The 26,407-nt window shown below is 47.7% G+C and overlaps 1 protein-coding gene across 1 annotated transcript in view; it reads left to right on the top strand.

Annotated features, from left to right (window-relative positions):
• Positions 1–26,407, top strand: part of LOC122809323 (transforming protein RhoA) — a 637,733-nt gene that overhangs the window by 417,369 nt on the left and 193,957 nt on the right. Inside the window, exon 4 of the mRNA XM_044080724.1 lies at positions 3,807–3,937. Coding sequence (XP_043936659.1) covers positions 3,807–3,937 — 131 coding nt within the window. The remainder of the gene's footprint in view (positions 1–3,806; positions 3,938–26,407) is intronic.

The following is a 26,407-nucleotide window of genomic DNA, read 5'->3' as shown; positions in this document are numbered from 1 at the left end:
TAAGCAGACAGCAGAGGTGCTGCAGCAGGACGTCAGCCGTGCCATCTGCATCCTTCTTTCTCCGGGATTCACTGTAAATTACCAAAAATCTGCTCTCACCCCAACACAGGACCAGATTTTCCTGGGATGCTGGATTCAAACAGGCCTCATGAAGGTTTTCGTCTCCACCCAGAAGGCCACAGGAGCTCACTGCCTTCTTTCAAAGTCTCATTCCTTTATCAAGCATTTCAGCCAGGACTTTTCTTAGGACCCTGGGCTTTTTGGTCTCCACCTTCCCGATGCTTCCTCTAGGAAAAATGCACATGAAGAAGTGACAGTGAAATCGGTGTGTGGATAAAGCACGCATACCTGCTGGATTTCCAAATTCCCCTTCTTCCCTACCTGAAGAAAAAAAGGAAAAGAAAATGGTTGATTCAGCAACTGTACCAATCCAGGCCTCCTACTCCATCTTTATCCCCAGTGCAGAAAATGTATACAGACGTTTCACACAGGCTGGGGAGCAGCCTTCGGGGCTATGAAAGCGCAAAACACTTGGTCACCCTCTCAAAAAACAAAGATCACATCAACATAAAAGAAATTAGAGCACTACTCTTGGCACTTCAGGCCTTTCAGTCTCTCCTCACTCCAAGGCCTTTAAAAATTCTAGTAGACATGACGGTGCTCTCGTATGTAAACAAACAAGGGGTACCAGGTCTTATCTCCTGTGCAGGCTAGCTCTACAGGTATGGGAGCTGCAGTCAAATTGCAGACACCCCTTCAGGTAGTATACATTCTTTCCAACATGAATGTTTTGGCAGTTACACTCAGCAGGTCCAAAACTCAAATGGATGCTTCATCGGATGCTTCACAGGGACATGTTTTCGATATTGGCCACCAAAGGGGGATTCCACATGTTGGATCTATTTGCTTCCCCCATGAACAGACAACTTCCTCAATTTTGTGCCAGAGTCCCGCAACCACTGGTCTTGGAAGGTGGACGCCTTAGCTTTTCATGGAGAGGGGTGTTGCTATATGCATTCCCTCCCCTGCCATGAGAGGGTCCTAAGAAAAGTCCTGGCTGAAATGCTTGATAAAGGAATGAGACCCAAGAGTTGTCCTGAAGATTCAGCAGGACAGACCAAAAATCTTGATGGTGACCCTCTTTTGGCCAAGACAGCATTGGTTCCCTTTACTCCTGCCAAGGTCAGTCACACAAGTTACCCCACAGAGTGGACCTAATCACACAGCACAAGAGCACCCTCATTCACCCCCCACTTGTCAACTCCGCAGATGAAACTGGGTGATAGGGCCTTAATTCCTTTCAGACACTTTTTTCAGAGGATGTGTTCATGGTACTGCAGGAGATCAGAAAACCCAACTCAAGGAAGTCTTGTTTATCCTAATGGAAAAGGATTTTCATTATGGTGTTCCTCACATATGGACCCACTAACAGTGGATGTCACCATAGTCCTATCATACCTGTGAGTTGCTGTATGCTGGACTAACCCATTCTTCAGTAAAAATGCACAGGTCAGCCATCTCTGCCTACCTGCCTGCCTCTGTCTCCTCCCTTAGATTCCAGGTTTGAAGCCAAACAATTCCTGAAATGCTTCCTTCACATGAGACACCCCCAGGAGACTAGCTCTGCCTCCCTGGCATCTTAACTTTGTCTTGGAAAACCTGGACTTGGTTCCCTTTGAGCCAGGGGCTTCTCCCTCTCTGAAATTTTGCTCCTGGAAAACAGTCTTGCTTCTGGCAATGTCTGCCAGAAGGCATAAGAACAGGGTTTCTCTACACAGCAAACCCCTCCTTTATGCCTGAGGTGGTCAACGAGTTATCACTAAACCAAGCGATCCACCCCCCCCCCCCAGACTTCTGCAAAAGGAGTTCTGCACACTTTGGATGTACACAGACAGCTTAGGTTTTATCTAGACAAAACCAAGAGTATCAGGAAATCTGACCGGATGTTTGTTTCTTTTCCTCCAGAGCCCTAGGACTCCCAGTCACAGACACTGTTTCCAGATGGATTTCTAAGGCTATCACCTTCTGCAATGAACACCATGGAAAGAGCCTCCCCTCCTCAGTTAGGGCTCATTCTACCAGAGCCATGGCTTCATCTGGCACCTTCTTTAAAGGATTGGACACCAACTCCGTTTTGGTTGCAGCCATTTGGTCTTCAGTTCATACCTTCATCAAGGATTACAAACTGGGCATTTTTAAATAAAGGACAGGTTTTCTACGTCCATTCTCCATAGCTTCCTGGAAATCTCCTCTGCCCCTACCTCCTCCTCCTCCTCCTCCTCATGAGCGTTTGCATTCGCCTTCATGTAAAGAGTACTGCAACAGCAGAATTGAAGGACATAGATTAGTTGTGTAAAATGTTACAATAAAGTTAGTCCATCGCTTCTCAGTTGCCGTATTCTATCCCACCCTCCACCCCCCTGCATATGTTCTTCCTTGGATGTACTTAAGCTTGCATACCTGTTGCTGAAGCATTCTCCCTGGAGCAGTCAGTTCTGAGGATGGTGCGGGCTTACGTCACATTTATAGCGTATGTCTAATAGCAGACTATGTGCTGTATACCATGCACCCTAGACATTATAGACTTTAGTACTGGCTGACGTCTGGTTGCTTGGCAGGCAGTCTCCCTCATGTAAAGAATACTGCAACAGAGAAGAGAAAGAACATCTAACATTAAGATAAAATTTTACACAACTAATCTTTCAGAGAGCCAAATTCTTCAAAAAAAGCACCCAACATTTCATTTCCTTTGCAGTTAATAAACTAGGCCGCCATGTATCCAAAGCTAGTCTTTCTAGTTGGCTTTTGGATTGCATTTCCTACAACTTCTCACCCCATAATAGCCCTTTGCTTGGCAGTCTTAAGACCCATTCCACTAAGTCAGTGGATACTTTCACAGCCTTCTTCAGATGCCCCTCAATTGATGAGTTGTGCAGCAGTGACCTGGTCATCACTGCCTAATTTCATTGAGTACTACTAATTGGATTCCGTTTCTAGGGCTAGTGCTTTCTTTGGTGTGACTATCTTTAAAGGTCTCCTGTCAAGATGCCACGCATGAGTTCAGGTAACTTGGGATTCTGATCCATAAGTCTGGCCGGATGGACTGAATGAGTAGGATACAGATGTTATGTACGTAACATAATGCTGGATCCTTTCATTCATATCTGTCAAATATGGCAACCCTCCCTCCTTCACCCTTCCTGTTGCCATTTGTGAGACATGAAGAATATTTTCATTCATTACAGTATGTTGCACTAGGCTTCCTATCCTTAGCTTAAAACTTGATCTGAGGTAACCTTCTACACTACAGTATGATAGGGGAAAATTTCTTAGAGGCTTTAGGCTGGAGCACTAGTTTTGCCAGATCGGATCCAACAACTGTCGCAAGGACCTGTAAGTCATACCAGATGGATATGAATGAAAGGATATATTCTGGTAAGTAGGTAACTTATGTTTAAGCAGTTTTTAAAGGGGTCTTTGTGTGCCAGGCCACTTAGAAAAAGTACCACCTTCTTGGTATCTGAACTTTTGTTCTGGAGAAATTAAATCTCTCATTTTGAACCTAGAGCCAGCTCTTCTGTTAATGTCCTTTCTTGGAAGACTGTTTTCCTCATTGCTTTATTTTCTGCTAGACAAATGTCTGACTTAAATTAGGAGAGACATTTGCAACATGCTTCCTACACAGGTTGGGTAGGAAGCACACTTTATCTGTCAGTGTTTCTCCTTATTAGTTGATGTGTGACTTAAGTAACCCCCCTCCTTTTTATGTGTGCTTTTGGTCTGAGCTCACTCTTTCTTTTTTATAGAGAACATCCCTGAAAAGTGGACCCCAGAAGTAAAACATTTCTGCCCCAATGTGCCTATTATACTTGTTGGAAATAAGAAGGACCTACGGAATGATGACCACACACGTCGTGAGCTGGCCAAAATGAAACAGGTATGGCAGAAGCAGTACTTTTCTGCTTATTTGTATAATGTTGCAGTATTAACTGTGAGTGATGCAAATTTGGTACTCCTGTTGAGATGAATGTATCTTGAACTGTATGGGATAAATCTCCATGTGAGGGAGCTATGTTACTTGGAGCTTTCAGCAAGTGTCTGTAGCAGTAAAAGCCTTTGTGTTTCACTGTTGCAGTCATCACACTTGGGTTATCTGCCTGCAGGTAGCCCTCAGTCTGCCCGAATACCAGAGTCTTGGGATTTCTGCATCGGATGCTGTCACCTCTTCCATGACGTCAGGGGTATACAACATGCAGCCGACGCCATTACATCAGCTTTTCTTGCCACGCGAGAGCCCGAAGCAGAAGTTCACAAGTGCTGGTCAGCCGCCCCGAAGCAGAAGTTCACAAGTGCCGGTCAGCCGCTTCCTGAAATTTTCTTTTTTTGAGTTTCAAACCTGAAGCCTTCTAAAGCTAAGTACCCTGTTGGGGATCCTTTTTTCTTGCTCTAACAGATGTCAGAAAAAGTTAACAATTGTCTTGCCTGTGGAAAACAAATACCTCAGATTTTCATTCTTACTGCGTCACCTGTTTAGGCCCAAACCACGTCATCTCTCGCTGTCGGTTTTGTGCCTTGTTCAACGCCCGAACTATTTGTCATCAGGCTATTTTTATTGCTAAATTCTTTCACTCTCGTTCACCATATTCCGAAATGGCTTCGATAAGCCACCTGACTACTGATCTTCCGAAAAAAACGCAAGGATAAAGACAGAGACTGTATAGGTCCAAAACTGCCGACGACGCTTCCGTTAAGCTAGTCGCCAGTCCGCCAATCCGTCGGTTCTCAGTGAGGCGCTTTCGCAGCCCGTTATCCACTTCTACAGATTCGCAGGCCTCTACTGAGACCCATTCGGAGTCCAGTGTGCCGCGAGATGCTTCTTCGACTATGGAAACTGTGGATGTCTGTACCTTGGATGGGTCTGGAGCCGCTGTGCAGGCACCGGCTTCTGAGGGTGTATTCAGACCTTCCGATGTTCGTATTAAACCGACTTCTTCGTTAATGACTAAAACTACTGAATTTCTCAGGCCCAGAGTTTGCATTACGCCTAGGAAACCGATGACCAAATTGCATTCTCAACCTCCCATGCCACAGACACAAATGCTTAGATTGGCTGAAGACCTTATTACTTTAATTAGGAGAAGTCAGCGTTCCCCCTCTGAAAGACAAAGAATTGATTTTCCTTCTGATTCTACAGACCATGAGTCCGATGACTCTGACCCCTGTGATTACCAGGACGCACCCTTATCTACCTATGAGGACTCAGATGCAGAGGATTCCATTCCTTCTGCCCCCCCCCCCCCGAGGACTTTTCTTTTGGTGAAACCTTGCATACCCTAAGAAAACATTTCTTCTGGGAATGCCAGGACTACCCACAGTCCAAAAAGAAACTCCAGGAATTCTTAGACTTGCCTCAGCATAGGCCTCTAGCTATACCACCTGTCCTGGTTGTTGTAGATGATGTCTTCATCCAGTCTTACCCCTGCTACTTTACCACCAGCTCCTAGAAAGCCTGACAGGTACCACAGAGTACCTGACTCACGAATTTCTCTTTAAAAAATCCCACTGCGGATCCAGAGACCATTTCCCAGGGACCTAAAGGTATTAAAGCTACTACAGCCAAAAACCCTACCCCTTCAGACAGGGATTCTAGGGCTTTAGACAGATGGGGTAAGAAGGTATGTACCTCTGCAACTCTTGCCATCAGGGTTTTAAATTGCCAGCTTCACATGTTGAAGTAGCAGCAACATATTATGGAACTAATTAAACAAAAAAATGTTGTTGATTCCTGATTGTGCAGAAAATGGACTTAAAAGAGTTAATGCATTCGGCAAACCAAGTTGGTAAACATATTTTGCAGTGTGGTTTTGATGCCTTAGAAACATCTTCCAGGGCTGCTGACACTGGGTCTGTTCTGAGAAGGCATGCTTGGCTGGAGGAACAAATCTTGCCAGACCACATCAAAGCAAAATTACTAGATACTCCATTAAACCAAGAATGTTTGCTTGGCTCAAAAGCGGAAGAAGTTCATAAAAAGATGGAAGAAAAAGCTAAATCTATGCAAGCTGTTAAAGATTTCTTACAGGTACAGCTACTTAGATTCAGTAGACATTGGCCTTCAAAAAACTGGTCCTTTCCAGTCTCTCCCAGACCTTCTCAGTCCAAACCCAGGGAAACAGACCCCCAAGACTACCGTCTCAGGGTATGCACAGATCTAAATAATGGTGTGCTCCCTCCTCAAAAACAGGGAGTGGTAAGCCACCCCCTTATGTAAAAAGTTCATAACAACTTGTCCTTCATCCTTCCCAGCCATGCCCAAGTACTTGCACCCCTAGGAGGAAAACTCGCCCTGCATACAAAAAACTGGGAGTATATTACCCAGGACCGATGGGTCTTAAAAATTGTATACCAGGGATACAGATTCTTCTCCCAGTCACTGCCAACCCCAAGGGGATTGCCAGACCTTCCTTCAAACCAGTGGGCAGAGCCGCAAAAGCAAGTACTTTCTCTTCTCAGTATCAGGGCTATTCAACCTGTTCTAACAGAGCAAAGGGTCAGGGTTTCTACTCCAGACTGTTCCTGGTGCCCAGAAAAGAGAACTCTTTACCCCCTATTCTGGATCTTTCAACTCAACTCCTTCCTGGTGGTTCCAAAATTCAAAATGCTTACACTCCAGCAGCTGCTTTCTATGCTAGCCAAGGACTCCTGGCTAGTCACCCTAGACTTACAAGAAGCTTATCTGCACCTCCCCATAAGGGAATCTTGCAGGAAGTACCTACGTTTCAGGGCAGGCTCTATGCGCTATCAGTTCTCTGCACTTTCCTTTGGCTTTCCTACTGCACCCAGGGTTCTCACAAAGTGCCTGGCTCCAGCCATTGCTTACTGCAGGCAGAGAAATATTCAAATTTACCTATACTTGGATGATTGCCTGATTCAGGCGGACAGTCAGGAATTGCTACTTCATCACCTGACGTTTGTAAAGAGACTCCTAACTTCTCTGGGGTATACCATCAATGAAAAGAAATAGCATCTGGTGCCCAGCCAAAAGATTGTATTCCTGGGAGCAAGCTTGAACACAGCTTCCCAGGTGGCATTCCTCACTCCAGAAAAGCAGATTTAGTTGACAAATTACTTCAAACTACTGGCCACCCAAACCCGGCTATCTGCAAGAAAAATACTGCAAGCCCTAGGGTTCGTGGCCTCATGCATTCTACTAATTCCATATGCAAGACTGCATATGAGGAAACTTCAGTGGTACTTAAAAAAAATCTCTGGTGTCAACATTCTCAGGACCTGGAAACAGTGATTCCTATCATTCCTTGCCTAAGGGCAGAGTTCCTTGGTGGGCAGAGGCTTGTAACCACAACAAGGGACTCCCTTTCACTCACCCCCCCCCACCCAAACCCTGACAACAGACGCATCAGACTATGCATGGGGGGCTCACATGGCAGGCAAATGGAGCCCAGGACAGATTCACCTGCATATCAATCAAAAAGAAATGTTAGCTGTACAGAATGCACTGACAGCCTTCAAATACCTTATCCTGCCAGGACAACTCTTGATAAAGACAGACAACACCACAGTTATGTGGTACATAAACAAGCAGGGGGGAACTCATTCCTACACACTCTGCAGGTTAGCCATGGCTCTGTGGAACACAGCCTTGAGCTATCAAGTGCACCTGCAAGCACAATTCCTGCCAGGCAAACAAAATTCACTGGCAGACAACTTAAGCAGAAATCTAGTGGAAACTGGAACCCAACTCATTCAAACTTCTAATACACAGGTGGGGGACACCAGTAGTGGACCTCTTTGCTTCCCCCCAAAACCATCAACTGAGCAAGTTTTGCACCAGAATTCCCCACAGCCAAGCATGGAAAGTGGATGCCTTATCCTTTACATGGGAAAACCTCGCAATCTATGCCTTTCCCCTTCTGCCACCCCTTTCAAAAGTACTACTCAAGATCAAACAGGACAGGCCAAGGACAGTCTGTATTGCACCAGACTGGCCGCACCAGTACTGGTACCCACTCCTACAAAGTCTGACAGCAGTGCCACCCTGACACCTACATCAGACCCCCTCTCTGCTGTCCCAGCAGGAGGGACAGATTTTGCATCCTCAGCTGCCAACCCTGAATTTGGCAGCCTGGCTTATTCCCTGAATACATTACCAGCAACCCTCAGAAAACAGGTGCTGGATGTTATCCTTTAGGCCAGGAGACCTAGTACTAGGAAGTCCTATTCAGAAAAGTGGAAAAGATACTGTTCTTGGAGCCAGTCTCAAGGAAAGGACACAGCCATGCCCACCTTACCTCAAATCCTAGATTATCTAGCAGAGCTGCTCCACAAAGGCCTATTCATCAGTTAAGATTCATGCCTCTGCCATCTCTGCTCATTACAATAGTGAGCCAGCCCTTTTCTCTCACCCTCTGATCAAACCATTCCTGAGAGGAGCTAACAATTTAAGACCCCCAAGGAGAGCTCCCACTCCTGCCTGGGATCTTAACTTTGTACTATAGAAGCTCACGCTCCCCCCTTTTGAGCCTGCTGCTACAGCAGAGTTAAAATTCCTCTCTTGGAAAACAGACGTACTTCTAGCCATCACTTCAGCGAGAAGAGTGTCTTGAGTTACAGGCCCTTGTGGCTGTGGAACCCTTCATTATCTTCCATGCAGACAGGGTTTCCCTCAGGACTAACCCATCATTGATTCCCAAGGTGGTATCCAGTGTGGCTTTAAACCAATCCATCCATTTACCAACCTTTTTTCTTAATCCTCAGAATAAAGAAGAAAGGATCCTGCACTCCTTGGACATGCACAGACAGCTCAGGTTCTACCTTGACAGGACTAAACCTTTCAGAAAATCTGACCAGCTGCTAGTCAGCTTTGCTACAGGGGCAAAGGGCAAGGGCATTTCAAAGCAAACAATTTCCAAATGGATGGCACACTGCATCCATTTCTGTTACAAACACCACGGAAAACCTACCCACAGGGGATCAGACCTCATTCCACTAGGGCTACCTCAACTTCTACAGCATTTCACAGGGGAGTCCCGACCAGGGATATCTAGGAAGCTGCAACCTGGAGTTCTGTACACACCTTCACCAAGCATTACCACTTTCCTATCTTTTCTAAATCCAGAGCTGGATTTGCCACTGCAGTTTTACAAGGCCTGCTAGCCAGCCCTAATACTTCTTGACTGGCTCCACCCTTCATCAGCTTTGGGAATCAACCCAAGTGTGATGACTGCAACAGTGAAACACGAAGAACATAGTACAGTTGTGTACACTTACCATAAATGTAGATGTTCGAGTGTATTCACTGTTGCAGTCCTGGTTACCCTCCCTCCAGCAGCCCCCTGTCTTTTCTGTACTTTCTACCTATCATCTTTTTTGCCCATATTTTATGGCAATGGTATTTACTTTCTACTGGAGGTGTTTCACACCATGTGATTGCTTCCTATTTTGGGGGCTCCTGACATCTGAGGCAAGAAAAACTGATGTAATGGTGTCTGCTGCATGTTTCATGCCCCTGACGACCTGACATCATAGAAGAGGTGACAGCATCCGATGCAGAAATCCCAAGACTCTGGTATTCGGGCCGAGTAAGGGCTATCTGCAGGCAGATAACCCAATTGTGATGACTGCAATAGTGAACACACTCGAACATCTACATTTATGTTGTGTACACAACTGTACTGTCTTCGTTTCACTGTTGCAGTCATTGCACTTGGGTTATCTGCCTGCAGGTAGCCCTCAGTCGGCCCGAATACCAGAGACTTAGTATTTCTGCTTCAGATGCTGTCACTCCAGGGCTGACGGCAGGTCCTCAGGGTATAAAAACAGGCAGCCGAAGCCATTACATCAGTCTTTCTTGCAGAGGATCCCGAAGCAGATGTTCTTCGTGTTTCACTGTTACAGTCATTACATTTGGGTAATCCTGCTGGCAGGTTGCCCTCAGCCGGCCTGAATTCCAAAGTCTTGGGTTTTGCGTCGGCTGCTGTCGCCCCTTCCCTGACGTCAGGGTTATAAAAGAAGCAGCCGACACCGTTTTCTTCAGTCTTTCTTGCCGCGTGGTGCCAGAAGCAGTTCGCAAGTGCCAGTCGGCCAACTCCTGAGATTTTCGTGTTGGAGTTTCAGATCCGAAGTCTTCAATAAAGCTAAGTACCCCGTTGGGGAAACTTTTTTCTTGCTCCAGATCGATGTCAGAAAGTTAAATTACTAGATGCACCTTTACAGCATGATACTTTGTTTGGTGTTAAGGCCGAAGAGGTGTTAAAGAAAATGGAGGACAAAGCTAAATCTATGCAAACTGTCAAAGATTTTTTTACAAGTACAGCCACCTAGGTTTAGTAGACACTGGTCTACAAAAAATTGGTCCTTTCCTGTGTCAGACAGACCTCAAAGGGGCAGATCCAGACGCCCTAGGGACAGATCCCAGGCACAAGGTTCTTATAGGCCCAAAGAATAGGGTGCTTCTACTTCCAAAGCTGGAGAAGATAGAACGCAAACATACAGAAAACAGTCCCAGTGACTTCCCCCTGCCTGCACCAAGCACTTATCTTCAGGCAGCAGCCTTAATGGGAAAATTAGCACTTTTTCCTCAAAATATGCACATCATAACCCAGGACAAGTGGGTTCTAAACATAGTGTCACAAGGCTACAAGTTCCATTTCCATACTCTGCCAAAGGCAAACAGCTGGCCAGATCTGCCAAATAGTCAATGGGCAGAGGCACAAAAACAAGTCTCATCCCTCGTGGACATGGGGGCCATTCAACAAGTACCAGAGCAAGAGCAGGGACAAGGATTTTACTCAAGACTGTACTTATATCCAGAAAGGACAAGGCCTGGAGGCCGATACTGGACCTATCTGTTCTGAACACTTTCCTGGATATTCCAAAATTCAAAATGTTGACTTTGCAGCAGCTTCTGCCCATGCTGGGCAAGAATGCTTACTTGTGACTTTAGACTTAAGAGACGTACCTGCATGTTCCAATCAGACAATCATGCAGAAGATACCCAAGATTCAAGGCTGGTTCAATGCATTACCAATTCTCTGCACTGTCCTTTGGCTTATCTACTGCACCCAGGGTCCTTACAAAGTGCCTGGCACCAGTAATTGCATTCTGCAGACAGAGGAATACAAATATGTCCTTACTTGAATGTCTGTCTCATTCAAGCAGAGAACAAGGACATTCTTTTTCAACATCTGGCGTTTTTGAAAGGGCTTCTAACATGCTTTTAGGGTACGTAGTCAACAAAAAGAAATCACAACTAGTACCCTCACAAGAGATAACATTCCTGGGTGCAAGCTTAAATACAACTGCCCAGATGGCTTATCTCACGCCAGACAAACAAAGGCAACTGACTACCTATTTCAAAATGTTGGCAACAAAGGCCCAGTTATCTGCAAGAAACATTCTGCATGCTTTGAGCTTCATGGCATCCTGCATCCTACTTATTCCATATGCAAGATTGCATATGAGGAAACTTCAATGGTACCTAAAAAGTGTTTGGACTCAACATTGCCACAGCCTGGAAACGGTCATTACTCTCATTCCCTGCCTGCAACAGGAGTTTCGATGGTGGGCAAAGGCTTGTCACCAGAACAAGGGACAGCCATTTACATTTCCCCCAGCCAGGCAGACACGAACAACGGATGCATCAGACTATGCCTAGGGAGCCCACATGGCAGGAAGATGCATTCAGGGCACATGGTCCTCAAACCAAATGCATCTACATATCAATCAAAAAGAGATGTTAGCTGTTCAAAATGCCCTGACAGCCTTCAAGGACCTACTTCATCCGGGACAACTACTGATAAAGACAGGCAACACCACGGTCATGTGGTATATAAACAAGCAGGGAGGCACACATTCTTACTCCCTTTGCAGACTAGCCATGACCTTGTGGGACACAGCTTTGACTTACCATGTACATCTGCAGGCACAATTCCTGCCAGGAAAGGAAAATACTCTGGCAAACGAACTAAGCAGAAACCTCATGGATCCCCACGAGTGGAAGCTGGATCCACAAGTCTTCAGCATGATAACCAGGAAATGGGGATTCCCAGACATAGATCTATTTGCCTCCCCTCTCAGTTACCAACTAAAAAGATTCTGCACAAGGGCTTATCACGGACAAGCATGGAAAGTGGACGGCCCTATCTTTCAGCTGGAAAAACCTATCAATATATGCCTTTCCTCCACTGCCTCTCCTCCCCAAAGTGCTCCTAAAGGTCAGACAGGAGAAGCCAAAGATGATCCTGATTGCCCCAGACTGGCCACGCCAGTACTGGTATCCAATACTAAGGAACTTATCTCTATACCCAGCTTGGACCTTACCTCAAATACTTCGACTACTGTCCCAGCAAAACAATCAGATCATGCACAGCCAACTCAGGACATTAAACTTGGTAGCATGGCGGATAATGTAGTCATACAAAAAACACCTCTCAGTAAAGCTGCGATGGATGTCATTCTGGAAGCCAGAAGGCCTAGTACTAGAAAGTCTTACTTTGGAAAATGGAAGAGATTCTGTGCCTGGAACCAGGCACAAGGAACTGATATACACTGGTACCAAATATGCCTCAGATTTTGCAATACTTAACTGAGATGCTGGACAAAGGCCTCTCTTTTTCATCATTTAAAATTCATGCCTCTGCCATTTCGGCTCATTACAATACAGAGCCACCACTGTTTTCTAACCCTTTATTAAGGCAGCTCCAAAAATTTAAGGTCCCCAAGGAGACTACCAATACCTGCATGGGACCTCAACTATGTCTTGGAAAAGCTCACCCTGCCTCCTTTTGAGCCAACTGCTACTGTTGTTATGAAGTTTCTATCTTTGAAAACAACTCTGCTCTTAGCAATTACTTCTGCAAGACTAGTTTCAGAGCTACAGGCGCTCATGGCTGTGGAACCTTTCATCATTTTTCATCCAGACAGGGTCTCCCTGAGGACAAACCCAACATTTATGCCTAAACTAGTGTCCAGTGTGGCTCTTAACCAAGCCATCCATCTGCCAACCTTTTACCCAAATCCACAGAACAAGGGGGAGAGAATTCTGCATTCTTTGGGCGTACACAGCTTAGATTCTACTTCTACAGAACCAAAGCTTTCAGGAAGACAGAACAATTACTAGTGGATTATGCTGCAGGATCACAAGGAAAGCCTATCTCAAAGCAGACTCTTTCTAAGTGCTTAGGCCACTGCATTCGGTTCTGCGACTTACACCATGGCAAGCCAGTGCCTAAGGGCATTAGGCCTCATTCCGCCAGAGCTGCAGCCACCTCAGCAGCCTTTCTCAGGGGAGTACCAACCAGAGACCTTTTAGAGGCGGCTACTTGGAGTTCATTGCACACCTTTACAAAGCATTTATCATCTGCCACTCTACTCCTAAATCCAGGGCGGGCTTTGCCACTGCAGTTCTGCAGGGCCTCATAGCCGCTCCTACTGCTGTTTAGTTCCATCCTCCAAACCATAGGGATCCTTTTTTCTTGCTCTTAACTGATTCAGAAAAAGTTAACAATTGTCTTGCCTGTGGAAAGCAAATATCCCAGAGATTTTCATTCTTACTGCATCACCTGTTTAGGCCCAGACCACAACGTCCCTCACTGTCAGTTTTGTGCCTTATTTAATGCCGAACCATTTGTCATTGGACTCTGTCGCTAAATTCTTCCACTCTCGATCTCCGCATTCTGAAATGGCTTCAGTAAGCAATCCGGCTACTGATATTCCAAAAAAACATAAAGATAAAGACAGAGACAGACCGCATAGGTCCAAAACTGCTGACAACACTTCAGTTAAGCTAGTCGCCAGCCCGCCAGTACTTGAGGTGCTCTCCCAGCCCCCTGATGCTCGCGTCAAAGGATTCGCAGGCCTCTACTGAGACCTATTCGGAGGCGGGTATGCCGCAAGACTCTTCAACTATGCGATCTGCAAATGTCTCTATCTTGGATTGGTCCAAGCCGCTGAGCACGCACCAGCTTTTGAGGCAGTTATTCGTTAAACTGATGTTAGACTCAAACCGACTACTTTAAATCAAAACTACCGAGTTTCTTAAACCCAGAGTATGCACTATGCCTAGAAAATGGGCTACCAAAGCGCATGCACCTGCTCCCATGCCACAAAAACATGTTTAGAATGGCTGAAGACCTTATTACGCTTATTAGGGGAAGTCAGCCTTCCCCTGCTAAGAGACTGAGAGTCCCAGTCCCCTTCAGCTTCTACAGACCAGGAGTCCGATGACTCTGAAATTTCTGATTATGAAGACATGCCCTTCTCTGCTTATGAGGATTCAGATGCAGAGGAGTCCATTCCCTCTGCCTCCCCTCCAGAAGATTTTTCTTTTGGTGAAACCTTGCATAGCTTATTAGAGCATTTCCACTGGGAATGCCAAGACTATCCTCAGTCCAAAAAGAGACTCAAGAGAATTTCTAGAGCTGCCTCAACACAGGCCCTTAGCAATACCCCACTGTCCTGGATGTTGTGGGTGATGTTTTTATGGAATCCAGCCTTACTCCTGACACTTTACCTCCTGCCCCTAGGAAACCAGACCGGTACTACAGAGTACCTGACACTCACAAATTTCTTTTCAAGAATCCTACTGTTGACCCAGAGATCATTTCCCAGGGGCCTAAAGGTATCAAGGCTACTACAGCCAATAATCCCACCCCTTCGGACAGGGATTCCAGCGCTTTGGACAGATTGGGTAAGAAGGTATATACCTCTGCAACTCTTGCTATTAGGGCATTGAATTGTCAGTTTCACATACTGAAGTACCAGCAACATATTATCGAACTTATTAAACAAAAAGTGGCAACCTTTTCAGACTGTGTAGAAAATAAAGAATTGCAGGAGCTTATGCACTCTGCAAGCCAAGTCAGCAATCATACTTTGCCGTGTGACTTTGACGCCCTAGAATCATCTTGCCGGGCAGCTGTCACTGGCTTTGTATTGAGAAGATATGCATGGCTGAAGGAGCAGACCTTGCCAGCCCATGTCAAATCGGTTACTAGACGCTCCTTTGAATAAGGACTGTTTGGCAGCAAAGCAGAAGAGGTTCTTAAAAAGATGGAAGAAAAAGCTAAGTCTATGCAGACTGTTAAAGAATTCTTACAATTGCAACCCCCTAGATTCAGTAGGCATTGCCCTTCCAAACACTGGTCCTTTCCAGCCCCCTCCAGGCCTTCTCAAACTAGGCCCAGGGGAAACAGACCACCCAGACTTCAGTCTCAGGGTATGCAGAGATCTAAGCAATGAAGTGCCCCACCCCTAAAGCAGGGAGTGGTAAGCCACCTCCTTACGGAAAAAGCTCACAATGACTTTACTCCACTCCCCAGCCTTGCCCAATTGCTTGTGCCATTAGGAGGAAAACATGCATGCAAAAAATTGGATGTCCATCACTCAGTACCAGTGGGTCCTCAACATTGTATCCCAGGAGTACAAATGTTATTTCCATTCACTGCCAACCCCAACCGGGATTTCCAGACCTTCCTCCAAACCAGTGGGCTGAGGCTTAAAACCAAGTACTTTCCCTGCTCAATATCAGAGCTATTCAGCCGGTTCCAGTAAAACAGAGGGGTCAAGGATTCTACTCCAGACTCTTCCTGGTACCCAGGAAAGAGGGCTCTTTGCACCCAATCCTGGATCTTTTCATTCTCAACACCTTCCTGGTGGTACCAAAATTCAAAATGCTTACCCTGCAACAGCTTCTTCCTATGCTAGCCAAGGATGCCTGATTAGTCACCCTAGACTTAAAAGAAGCCTATCTGCATATCTTCGTAATGGAATCATGCAGGGAGTATCTACGTTTCAGGGCAGGCTCTATGCATTATCAGATGTTCTTCGTGTTTCACTGTTGCAGTCATTACATTTGGGTAATCTGCTGGCAGGTTGCCCTCAGTCGGCCTGAATAACAAAGTCTTGGGTCCTGCATCGTTTGCTGTCGCCTCTTCCATGACGTCAGGTTGTCAGGGGTATATAAAACATGAAGCCGACGCCATTTTATTCAGTCTTTCTTGTCGCTCGGTGCCCAAGCAGTTCGCAAGCGCCGGTCAGCCGACTTCTGAAATTTTCACATTCGAGTTTCAGAACCGAAGTCTTCAACTAAAGCTAAGTACCCCATTGGGGAAACATTTTCTTGCTCCTTACCGATGTCAGTAAAAGTTAATAATTGCATTACTTGTCGGAAGCAAATACCTCATAAGGATTTTCATTTGTACTGTATTCCTTGCCTAGGCCCAGATCATAATGTGCCTTGCTGTCGGTTTTGTGCTAGATTTAACCAATGCACTATTAAGCATCTGTATATTTTTGCTTCAAAATATTTTGGATCCAGATTTAATGACCCTGAAATGTCGTCTGTTAGCAATCCGACTACTGGAGTTCACAAAAAACGCAAAGAAAAAGAGATAGACCATCAAGGTCCAAAACCGACAACGAAGCTTCTCCTAAGCCAGTCACTGGTTCGCCGGTACTCAGTGAGGCACTTTCGCAGCCCCTGATACCTGCTACTTTTGAGTCGCAGGCCACTACCGTGACCCATGCGGAGTCCGCTACGTCGCATGATTCTCAAGAGTATTGAACCCGTGGATGTCTCTCCCTTGGATGGGTCCAGAGCTGCTGAGAAGGCACCGGATTCTGAGGGTGTTTTCAGGCCTCAGCATGTTTATATAAAACTGGTGCCAGCTTCAAAAACAAGATCAAAAACATCTAACTCTAAAAAACTGACGCATGAGTCACGTGTTCAGGCCCCTATGCCTAAAAAACAGATGATCAAAATGGCTGAGGACTTAATTACCTTGATCAGGGGTTCCCAATCCCCCACCCCTTGCTAAGAGGCCTAAGCAAGACACTGATTATGAATCTTCAGATCAGATTTCTATTTCTTCTGATCAGGAATTTTCTATACCACCCTATGAGGATTCAGATGCAGAAGAATCCATCCCATCTGCATCTCTTCCTGAGGATTATTATTTTGGAGAAACTTTGCATACTTTAAGGGAACATTTTCATTGGGAGAAGTCAGTATTTCTCTGAATCAAAAAAGAGGCTTAGGGATTTCCTTCTTCCTCAGCATAGGCCTTTGGCTATACCTCCTGTATTAGACATTGTTGTTCATGTGTTTTCGGAATCAAGCATGGCTCCTGATTCCCTACCTCTGGCTCCTAGTAAGCCAGACCGATATTACAGGGTTCCTGACTCCCACAAATTTCTATTCAGAAATCCTGCTGCTGATCCTGAAACTATCTGACAGGGTCCCAAAGGTGTAAAGGCCTCTGCAGCCAAAAATTCTACCCCCTCTGATAGAGATTCCAGGGCGCTGGATAGATGGGGAAAGAAGGTTTATACGTCTGCAGCCTTGGCAATTAGGGCCTTAAACTGCCAGTTTCATATGCTTAAATATCAACAGCATGTTATGGGCTTACTGAAACAGAAAATGATGTTGATTTCTGATTGTGTGGAAAATAAAGAATTACAGGAATTATTGCATGCAGCAGAACAGGTTGGAAAGCATACTTTGCAATGTGGGTTTGATTCCTTAGAGGCCTCTTGCAGGTCCGCAGTTACTGGATCTGTGACTAGAAGGCATGCCTGGCTCAAGGAGCAAAATCTGTCTGATCATGTTAAAGCTAAATTGTTGGATGCCCCTTTACAGCATGATACTCTGTTTGGTAATAAGGCAGAAGAGGTTTCAAAGATAATGAAAGACGAAGCTAAATCTATGCAAACTGTAAAAGATTTTTTACAAGTGCAGCCACCCAGATGCAGTAGACACTGGCCTACTAAAAATACGTCCTTTCCTTTGTCCAACAGAGCCTCTCAAGGCAAACCCAGGTGCTCAAAAGGCCCTAGATACCAATCACAGGTTTCTTTACAGGTCAAAGCAATGGGTGCCTCCACCTCAAAATCTGGAGGAAACAAAGCACAACCCTACAGTAAGCAGTCTCAATGACTTCCCTCTACCATCACCAAGCACTTATCTTTTGGCAGCCCCCTTGGGGGGAAAATTAGCACTTCATGCTCAAAATTGGCAGTTAATTACCCAGGACAAGTGGGAATTAAACATAGTGACCCAGGGGTACATATTTCATTTCCATACTTTGCCAATTCCAAACGGTTGGCCAGATCTGCCACAAAATCAATGGGCAGAGGCTCAGAAACAAGTTATGTCCCTCATGAATATGGGGGCTATTCAACCAGTGCCAGAACAGGAAAAAGGACAAGGTTTTTATTCAAGACTGTTCCTGGTACCCAGAAAAGACCATGCCTGGCGTCCAATACTGGACTTATCGGTTTTGAACATGTTCCTGGACATTCCAAAATTCAAAATGCTGACTTTACAACAGCTACTGCCTATGCCAGGCAGGAACGCTTGATTAGTGACTCTAGACTTAAGAGGCATACCTGCATATCCCAATAAGGGAATCATGCAGAAGATACCTCTGCTTCAAGGCAGATTGTATGCATTACCAGTTCTCTGCACTGCCCTTTGGCTTATCTACTGTGCCCAGTGTCTTTACAAAGTGCCTGGCACCAGTAATTGCATTTTGCAGACAAAGAAACATACATATTTATCCTTACCTGGACGACTCTCTCATTCTGGCAGAGAATAAGGACATTCTTCTTCAACATCTGGCATTTGTAAAAAGGCTTCTAACATGCCTAGGGTACACATTAAATGAAAAGAAATCACAACTGGTACCCTCTCAAAATTATATTCCTGGGTGCAAGCTTGACTACAACTGCCCAGATGGCTTACCTTACGTCAGACAAAGGCAGCTGACTATATACTTCAAACAGATGGCAACAAAAACCCAGATCTGAAGTAGGGACTTCATTTGTCAGCAACCTTTGGGTCTTGGATCCGACTTCGGATCCGAGCCGGCAACTTATTTTACAGCTTATGGATCCGAGCTCCTAGCTCCTCCCCTTACCCATAATCCCCTGCCAACCCTGATTGACCTCAGATCTAGTTTGCCGCTCTTAGAAGAGACAGCTGGATTTCAGAGCTCCTGGCGACTTTCAGATAAGTCTTGAAAAAAACTTGTCAATATAGAAAATTTGTTTTGATTACTTAAACAGTGTGTGTGTTTAGGATTCCCGTTTGTTAATTTTATTCTTTTTTAGTGTAATTCCTCCCCTCGCTGGTTCGTAGAGTGTGTGTGTGTTGCTTGTGTTTTTGGGGCCTGGTGTGTTTGTGTAGTTACTTTATTTTTTTCTAATGTCGGAGGCCCCAAAACCAATTTTTTCTAAGTGCACCGAGTGTGGCCATAAGCTTTCACCGGTGGATGGCCACACTCGGTGTGTTCGGTGCCTTGGGGTTGAACACCTGTCCTCAGGGCGTTCCATTTGCGCAGCGTTCAACCCCAGGGCACTGAAAGAGCAGAGGTCGAAGTTGGTTCTGGTGGGACTTTTGCCCCCGGATCCAGCCTCGGCCTCCGATACTCCCGTGGCTCCTTCTTAGTCCTTGGTGGTAGCCACTCCTGCCCCCCTTCCCCCGGCCGGGACTCAAACTCCCACTAAGACGCCGGAGGAAAGGGAGGCCAGGAGGGAGAAAAGGAGGGAGAAGCACCACAGGCGGCGGGCCGAGGCCTCCGCTTCGGCCCCCCCCCCCCCAGCTAAGCGGGCTTCTCCCTCCATGGCTTCCAGGTCCCCTCCTCCTCGGATCCGATCCCCTTGCTTTTCCCCAGGACCCGAGGAGGAGGAGACCCAATCTCCGGCGAGGTCATCGGGGCGGCATTCCCGGCCCGCCTCGGTGGCCTCGTTGAGATCTACTTAGTCTTTCTGATGCAGACTTGGACCGGATGATGAGAAGGTTCATCCAGCCCCAGCTGCAGATGGGAGTGCTCTTGCCTCCCCCCCCCCCATTGGGGGGGGGGAGCTTGATACCTTTTTTTGCCCCGATAGCTCCTTCTCCGACCTGCTTCCCGGGTTCGGAGCGCTCTGAGCCGGGCAGCGTTGGAGCCGGGGTGGGTTGGCACCGACAGTACTGGGTACTTCGGATCTGACCCTGCCCTCGAGTCTGTCGGGTCCTTCATCAGATCTGTCCTCTCGGAGCCGTGGGACGAGCTTCGGATCCAAGGGATTCAGTGTGCCTTCGGCTCCGTCCAGGTCGGAGCACACAGGTCCTTTGGATCTGGTGGCCTCGGCACCGGTTCCGATCCCTTCATCGGATCCGAGTGGGAGCTGGCTTTCGGATCCCAGGGAGAGAGGCTCCCCCTCGACCTTCGATGTAGTGGAGAGGGCTCTGTTGAGAGCCTCCGGACCCCTGGTCCTTGCATCGGCTCCACCCTGCACTCCCTCTCTGCTGGGTCAAGCTTCCATCACCTGGCCACAGGGACAGCCTGCTTCGATGTCCCAGGTTGTTCCACTGGAACAGGATATTGCAGGTGAGACCTCCTCGGACAGTCCCCCCGAGGAAGTGCCTCACAAGCATAAGTGTAAGAGGAGACACGTGGACTCCCCCGAGTCCTTAACAGAGGACACAGACTTGGATGAAGGGGAAGGCTCCCAAGGTCATCCCCCCTCGAGGATGTCTCCTTTGGAGACATCATGGAAATGCTCAGGGTCGGGGGGGGTGGTCTGCCCCCAAGGCTTCCTCAGAGTCCGTGTTCCTGGAGGCATTCGAAGCAGGCCCGTCTACCTCTTGGGTGTCCCCTCCGGCCGACCCCCTGGTGGACCTTATCACCACCAGGGCGTGGAAGGAGCCGGACACTGTGGAGCCAGTCCCCAAATGCCCGGATAGAATTTTGAGTCCCCCTGCAGACCGGTCCCATTGGAGCAAGGGTCCCACCGTAGATGCCATGTTGATGGCGGCAGCCACGAAGAGGGAATTAGCTCAGGAGAGCCCCTCGGTCCATCCACCGAGCAAGGAGTCCTGCTCGATGGATCGCCTCGGGAAGCGGGTATTTAGTTCCGCGACCTTCTCGGTAAGGTCCCTGAACTACATGGCACATGTCATCAGGATGCAGCGAGATCTTATCAAAGAATATGCTGCTTCCCCCCCAGAGTCCATGTCGGTGGAGGACAAGCAGTTGTACTCCACTCGTTTGGTCACTCTAAGATCTGTTTAAAATACCTCTATGCGGCTTTTGTCCCATGCCACAGAGGGAGCCGCTAGAGCCAGTGGAGCGGGTCTAGTCATGAGACGTCAGGCCTGGCTCCGACATTGTGACTTTGTGGAGCCCTTTAAGGCGTCCCTTGCGAATGCCCCCTTTGATGGTTCTGCCTTGTTTGGCAAGACCGTTCGCGAGACACTTGTCCAGAGCGAAAAGGACGGGAAGACGTCATCTGCCGTCAGTGTCCGCTTCTCTGCTCCCCAGAGGTCCTTCTCCAAGAACCAAAAGGGACAGAAGAAGATGTGGTTCCAGAAATCTCAACATTCCCATCCTACTCCGGACAACCAGTCCTTCCGTGGCAGAGGAGGACAGGGAGGACGCCGCCCTAGAGGCAGAGGGGCCCCGAGAAATTTTGGGTCCAGAGAAACCTTTTCTGATCGGCCCACACAGCAGCCCTGAGGGGTTGCCCGACTGCCGCACTCTGGAGGCAGTCGGGGGGCGCTTCTCGAAGCACCTGGCGGCTTGGGAGTCCATTACGTCAGATCACTGGGTGCTTCGTATCATATCCAGAGGTTACAAAATTCCACTGCACCATGTCCCCAGACTCAAAAACCTCCCCGATGTACCACCCGATCAGAGGGAGGCGGCAGCTGCAGAAATTCAGCAGCTGCTAGAAAAAAGAGCCATCTAGCCCATCCCCCCAGATCAACTCGGATTAGGGTTTTACTCCAGGTTCTTTCTGGTGCCAAAAAAGACGGGGGACTTGAGACCGATTCTCGACCTTTCACTCTTGAACCTGTCAGTAACCAAAGAAAAATTCTGGATGGTCACCCTTCAATCCATTCTCTCCCTCTTGCGGGAGAGCGACTAGATGTGCTCAGTAGACCTCAAGGATGCATACTACCACACTTTAATGGACAGACGATCCAGGGGGTTTCTCCGCTTCCGGCTGGGAGCCAGTCACTATCAGTTCAGGGTCCTTCCCTTTGGTCTCACCACAGCCCCCAGGGTGTTTACCAAAATGTTAGCAGTGATAGCGGCCAACCTGAGACTCCAGGGAATGCCGGTCTTCCCGTACCTGGACGACTGGCTCCTGTCCGCCCCAACAAGGCATCTACTCTGCGCAGCCAGAAATCACCTTCTCTGGCTAGCTCCCCATCTAGGCATTACGATCAACCTGGACAAATCCTCCCTTGCTCCAACACAAGTGATAGATTTCATAGGGGCCAAACTAGATACAAGAAGTCTGCGAGCGTTCCTCACTTCGGAGCGACTACAAAACCTGAGACTTCATGTGTGGGCCATCCTCCAATTAAAAGCCCCACCGGCGGAATTGGTCCTGAGGGCGCTAGGCTCCATGGCAGCAGCAATAACTCTTCTTCCATACGCTCGTCTGAATGAGGGTGCTACAGTGGACCCTTTTAGTCCAATGGTCTTTTCAGTTTCTCCCCCTCAGCCATCCTATCTCACTCAGCAGGGCTTGCAGGAGGGCCCTCTTATGGTGGCTCCAGTCCCTGGACCTTCATACGGGACGACCCTTCTACACGCCGCCTCCCCTCGCCACGGTGACCACGGACGCCTCTCGCCTCGGGTGGGGGGCATTGCTCAGGCAGAACGGTCCAAGACACGTGGAACGACACAGAGACCTCCTTGCATATCAACATTCTGGAGATGTGGGCGGTGCTGTTGGCGTTGCAAGCACTTCAGAACTTTCTCCTCTTAAGAACTATTGCGATACAGACAAGACAACATGTCAGTTGTCTGGTACATCAACAAACAGTGGGGAACCAGGTCCTACCCTCTCTATCGAGAGGTCATGAGGGTGTGGGAATGGGCGATCTCCACCAACCGTTTCCTTATCGCAACGCACATTCCAGGATGGTCCAACATTCTGGCGGACAAGCTCAGCCGCACTATTCTTTCCCCTTACGAGTGGTCTCTCAATTCCCAGGTAGCGAAGCGGATTTTTGCAGAATGGGGGCAACCCTGCTGCGATCTTTTTGCCACTCCCTCAAACACGAAATGCTCCAGCTTCTTCGCTCTGATTCCCCCCCCCTCGGGGAAACCCCGAGAGACGCTCTAGTGCATGCTTGGCCTCCCGGTCTACTTTATGCCTATCGTCCTCTACCCCTGATGCTGAAACTGATACAGAAAGCCTCTCGGTTGGGGAGCAGAATGATCCTCATTGCCCCATTCTGGCCTCGTCAAACTTGGTTGCCTTACCTGGTGAATCCCCCCTGGATTCTGGATCCCATTCCGGATCTAATATCCCATCCCTTAGGCCTACCGACCCCGAATCTGGACAACCTGAAGCTGACAGCTTGGCTGCTCCAGTTCCACTCTTAGTCAGGACTCACGGCATCTCTTCACCAGTTAAAGCCATCTTGGTGACAGCACTTAAACCTTCCACTAGAAAAGTCTATCGCAGTAAATGGAAGCGTTTTTCCATCTGGGCGGAACAACATAACATAGATGCCTTCGCGGCTTCGTTGCCGTCCGTCTTGGATTTCCTCACCGGACTTTTTCAACGGGGAGCTAGCTGTTCTACGGTCAAGGTTCAATTGGCAGCCATTTCTCATTACCATGTGGGACACGAGTCAGGTCCCTTGACTGCGAAATTATGTAAAACCTTTCTCAAGGGTACCTTCCTGCTCAGGCCTCCTGTCAAGGAAGCTGTACCCCCTTGGGATCTATCATTAGTCCTTCAAGCCTCGACTGCCCCACCCTTTGAACCAGCTGCCTCGGCCGAACTTAAATATCTTTCTTGGAAAACGGCATTCCTTGTCGCCATCACTTCAGCGAAAAGAGTTTCTGAACTTCAGGCCCTTTGTGTGAAACCTCCTTACTTGATTTTTCATCAGGATAGAGTGTACCTCAGGACCAATCCCTCCTTTCTTCCTAAGGTGGCCTCAGAAACCAATATCAATCAGTCCATTAACCTGCCAGTTTTCTTCCCTAAGTACCAGAATAAAGGGGAATACAAGCTGCATTCCTTAGACGTGCACAGACAACTGCAGTTCTACATTCATAGGACTGCTGGTCACAGACAAAGCCGATCAGTTGTTCATTTCCTTTGCCAAATTCAATCTGGGTAAAGCTATTTCTAAGGTCACCTTATCACGATGGATTTCACAGTGTATTCTTCTGGCCTATGAAACTTTGGGGAGGCCTGCACCTCAGGGAGTACGGGCGCATTCTACTCGCTCCATATCTACTTCTGCTGCCTTTAGATGTAGAGTATCTTTGGATGATATTTGCTCTGCAGCCACTTGGGCCTCATCTCATACCTTTATCAACCATTATAAGCCGGACGTTATTTCCAGAGGGAGAGCATCCTTTGGCTCTGCACTGCAACGGAACATCCTTCCATGATGGCCGCCCAAGATTCAGGTAGCTGGGGACTCTGTCCCAAAGGCTGCTGACAAATGAAGTCCCTACTTCAGATTAAGAAGTTATGTACTCACCATAACGTTCCATCTGAGTAGGTGACTTCATTTGTCTGCAACCACCCCCCCCCCCTTCCCCCTGGCCTTCAGAAGTCTTTCTTGAATGTCCTTTCTTGGTCCCTTTCGGGACACTTTTGGTCTGAGATTTGGTATAAGGACAAACTTGATCTGAGGTCAATCAGGGTTGGCAGGGGATTATGGGTAAGGGGTGGAGCTAGTTCAGATCCATAAGCTGTAAAATAAGTTGCCGGCTCGGATCCAAGACCCAAAGGTTGCAGACAAATGAAGTCACCTGCTCAGATGGAACGTTATGGTGAGTACACAACTTCTTATCTGCAAGACAAATTCTGCAGGCTTTGGGTTCATGGCATCCTGCATTCTACTAATTCCATATGCAAGACTGCATATGAGGAAACTTCAGTGGTACCTAAAAAGTTTATGGAGTCAACATTGTCACAGTCTGGAAACAATGATTCCTCTCATTCCACGTTCACAACAGGAGATGTCTTTCAAGGATGCATCTGCAGTCCTTACATATGGGTTGTCCTGCCTCAGGCAGCCCTTCGGTCGGCCAGATTCCAAAGTCTGGGTCCGGCGTCGGCTGATGTCGCCCTCTCCCCGACGTCATAGCGCCTGGGGTATAAAAGCGTCAGCCGACGCCATCTTCCTCAGTCTTTCTTGCCGCGTGGTGCCCGAAGCAGAAGCAGTTCGCAAGTGCCGGTCGGCCAGCTCCTGTAACTTCAGCTACCGAAGACTTCAAAAGCTAAGTACCCCGTTGGGGACTCTTTCTTGCCTCAGCCGATGTCAGATCAAACGCTTAAAGTTAATAATTGCTTAACTTGTGGGAAACAAATACCTCATAAGGATTTCCATTCTTACTGCCTCCCCTTCCTAGGCCCAGACCACGACGTCTCTGCCTGTACAACCTGTGCCTCCTTCAACCGACACACTCTTAGGCGTCGGGCAGAGTTTGCAGAGGAATTTTTTGGGGCTAGTTACTGTTACAATATGCCGTCAGAGACTCCGACTTCTCATTTAACCAAAAAACGGAAGGACAAGGACCGACACACGCGGACCGTGGTTTCGGCTGAAACCACGCCTAGGCCTACCGTGAGTGTCTCGGTCTCGGCTGAAACCGAGTCCTTGGTACTTCGACCGTCGAAACCGCACAACCGACAACCTCTGCCCCGGAGGCCTCTTCTGAGTCTGTTATAGAATTTCCCTCAGAAACCGGTGTTCCGGAAACATCCGACACCATTTCCTTAGACAAAACTACGCCAGCACGTGGAGCAGCCAGGCCTCCTGCATCCATGTCCATAAAGGCATTCACAAGGGTAAAGCTGCTAAACAGCCAAAATCTCTGCCTCCCAAGGCTATTCCTCAGGGATCCACTACAGGTTCACAGATTTTAAGTTTAGCTGAGGACCTTATTTCCTTAATTAGGGGCTCTCAGCCACATCCGGACAGGGGCTCTCAACCTCCTCTAGACAAAAGGCCCAGGGTTGAGCCCACTGATCCCCAGTCCTCTGATGAGGACTCAGATGGCTCTGCTCTTTCAGACTACCAGGAGGAGGCCTTCGGCCTCGAGGATTCTGATGCAGAGGAATCTATTCCCTCTGCCTCCCCTCCTGAAGAGCTGTCCTTTGGGGAGACCCTTCACTCCATGAGAGAGCATTTCAAATGGCAGGGCCAGGAATTCTCTGATTCCAGGAAGAGATTAAGGACTTTTTTGCATTTACCTCAGCATAGACCTTTGGCTATTCCTCCTGTTTTGAATGTCATTGATGATGTGTACTCTGAGTCTAGCATTACCCCTGACTCCCTTCCTCCGGCTCCTGTCAAACCCGATAGGTACTACAGGGTCCCAGACTCACATCATTGCCTTTACAAGGCCCACTCTGC

The sequence above is a fragment of the Protopterus annectens genome, chromosome 8.part0 (assembly GCF_019279795.1).
Source record: "Protopterus annectens isolate FY-2018-M chromosome 8.part0, PAN1.0, whole genome shotgun sequence".
NCBI lineage: Eukaryota > Metazoa > Chordata > Ceratodontiformes > Protopteridae > Protopterus > Protopterus annectens.
This window is presented reverse-complemented; position numbering and strand designations above follow the sequence as displayed.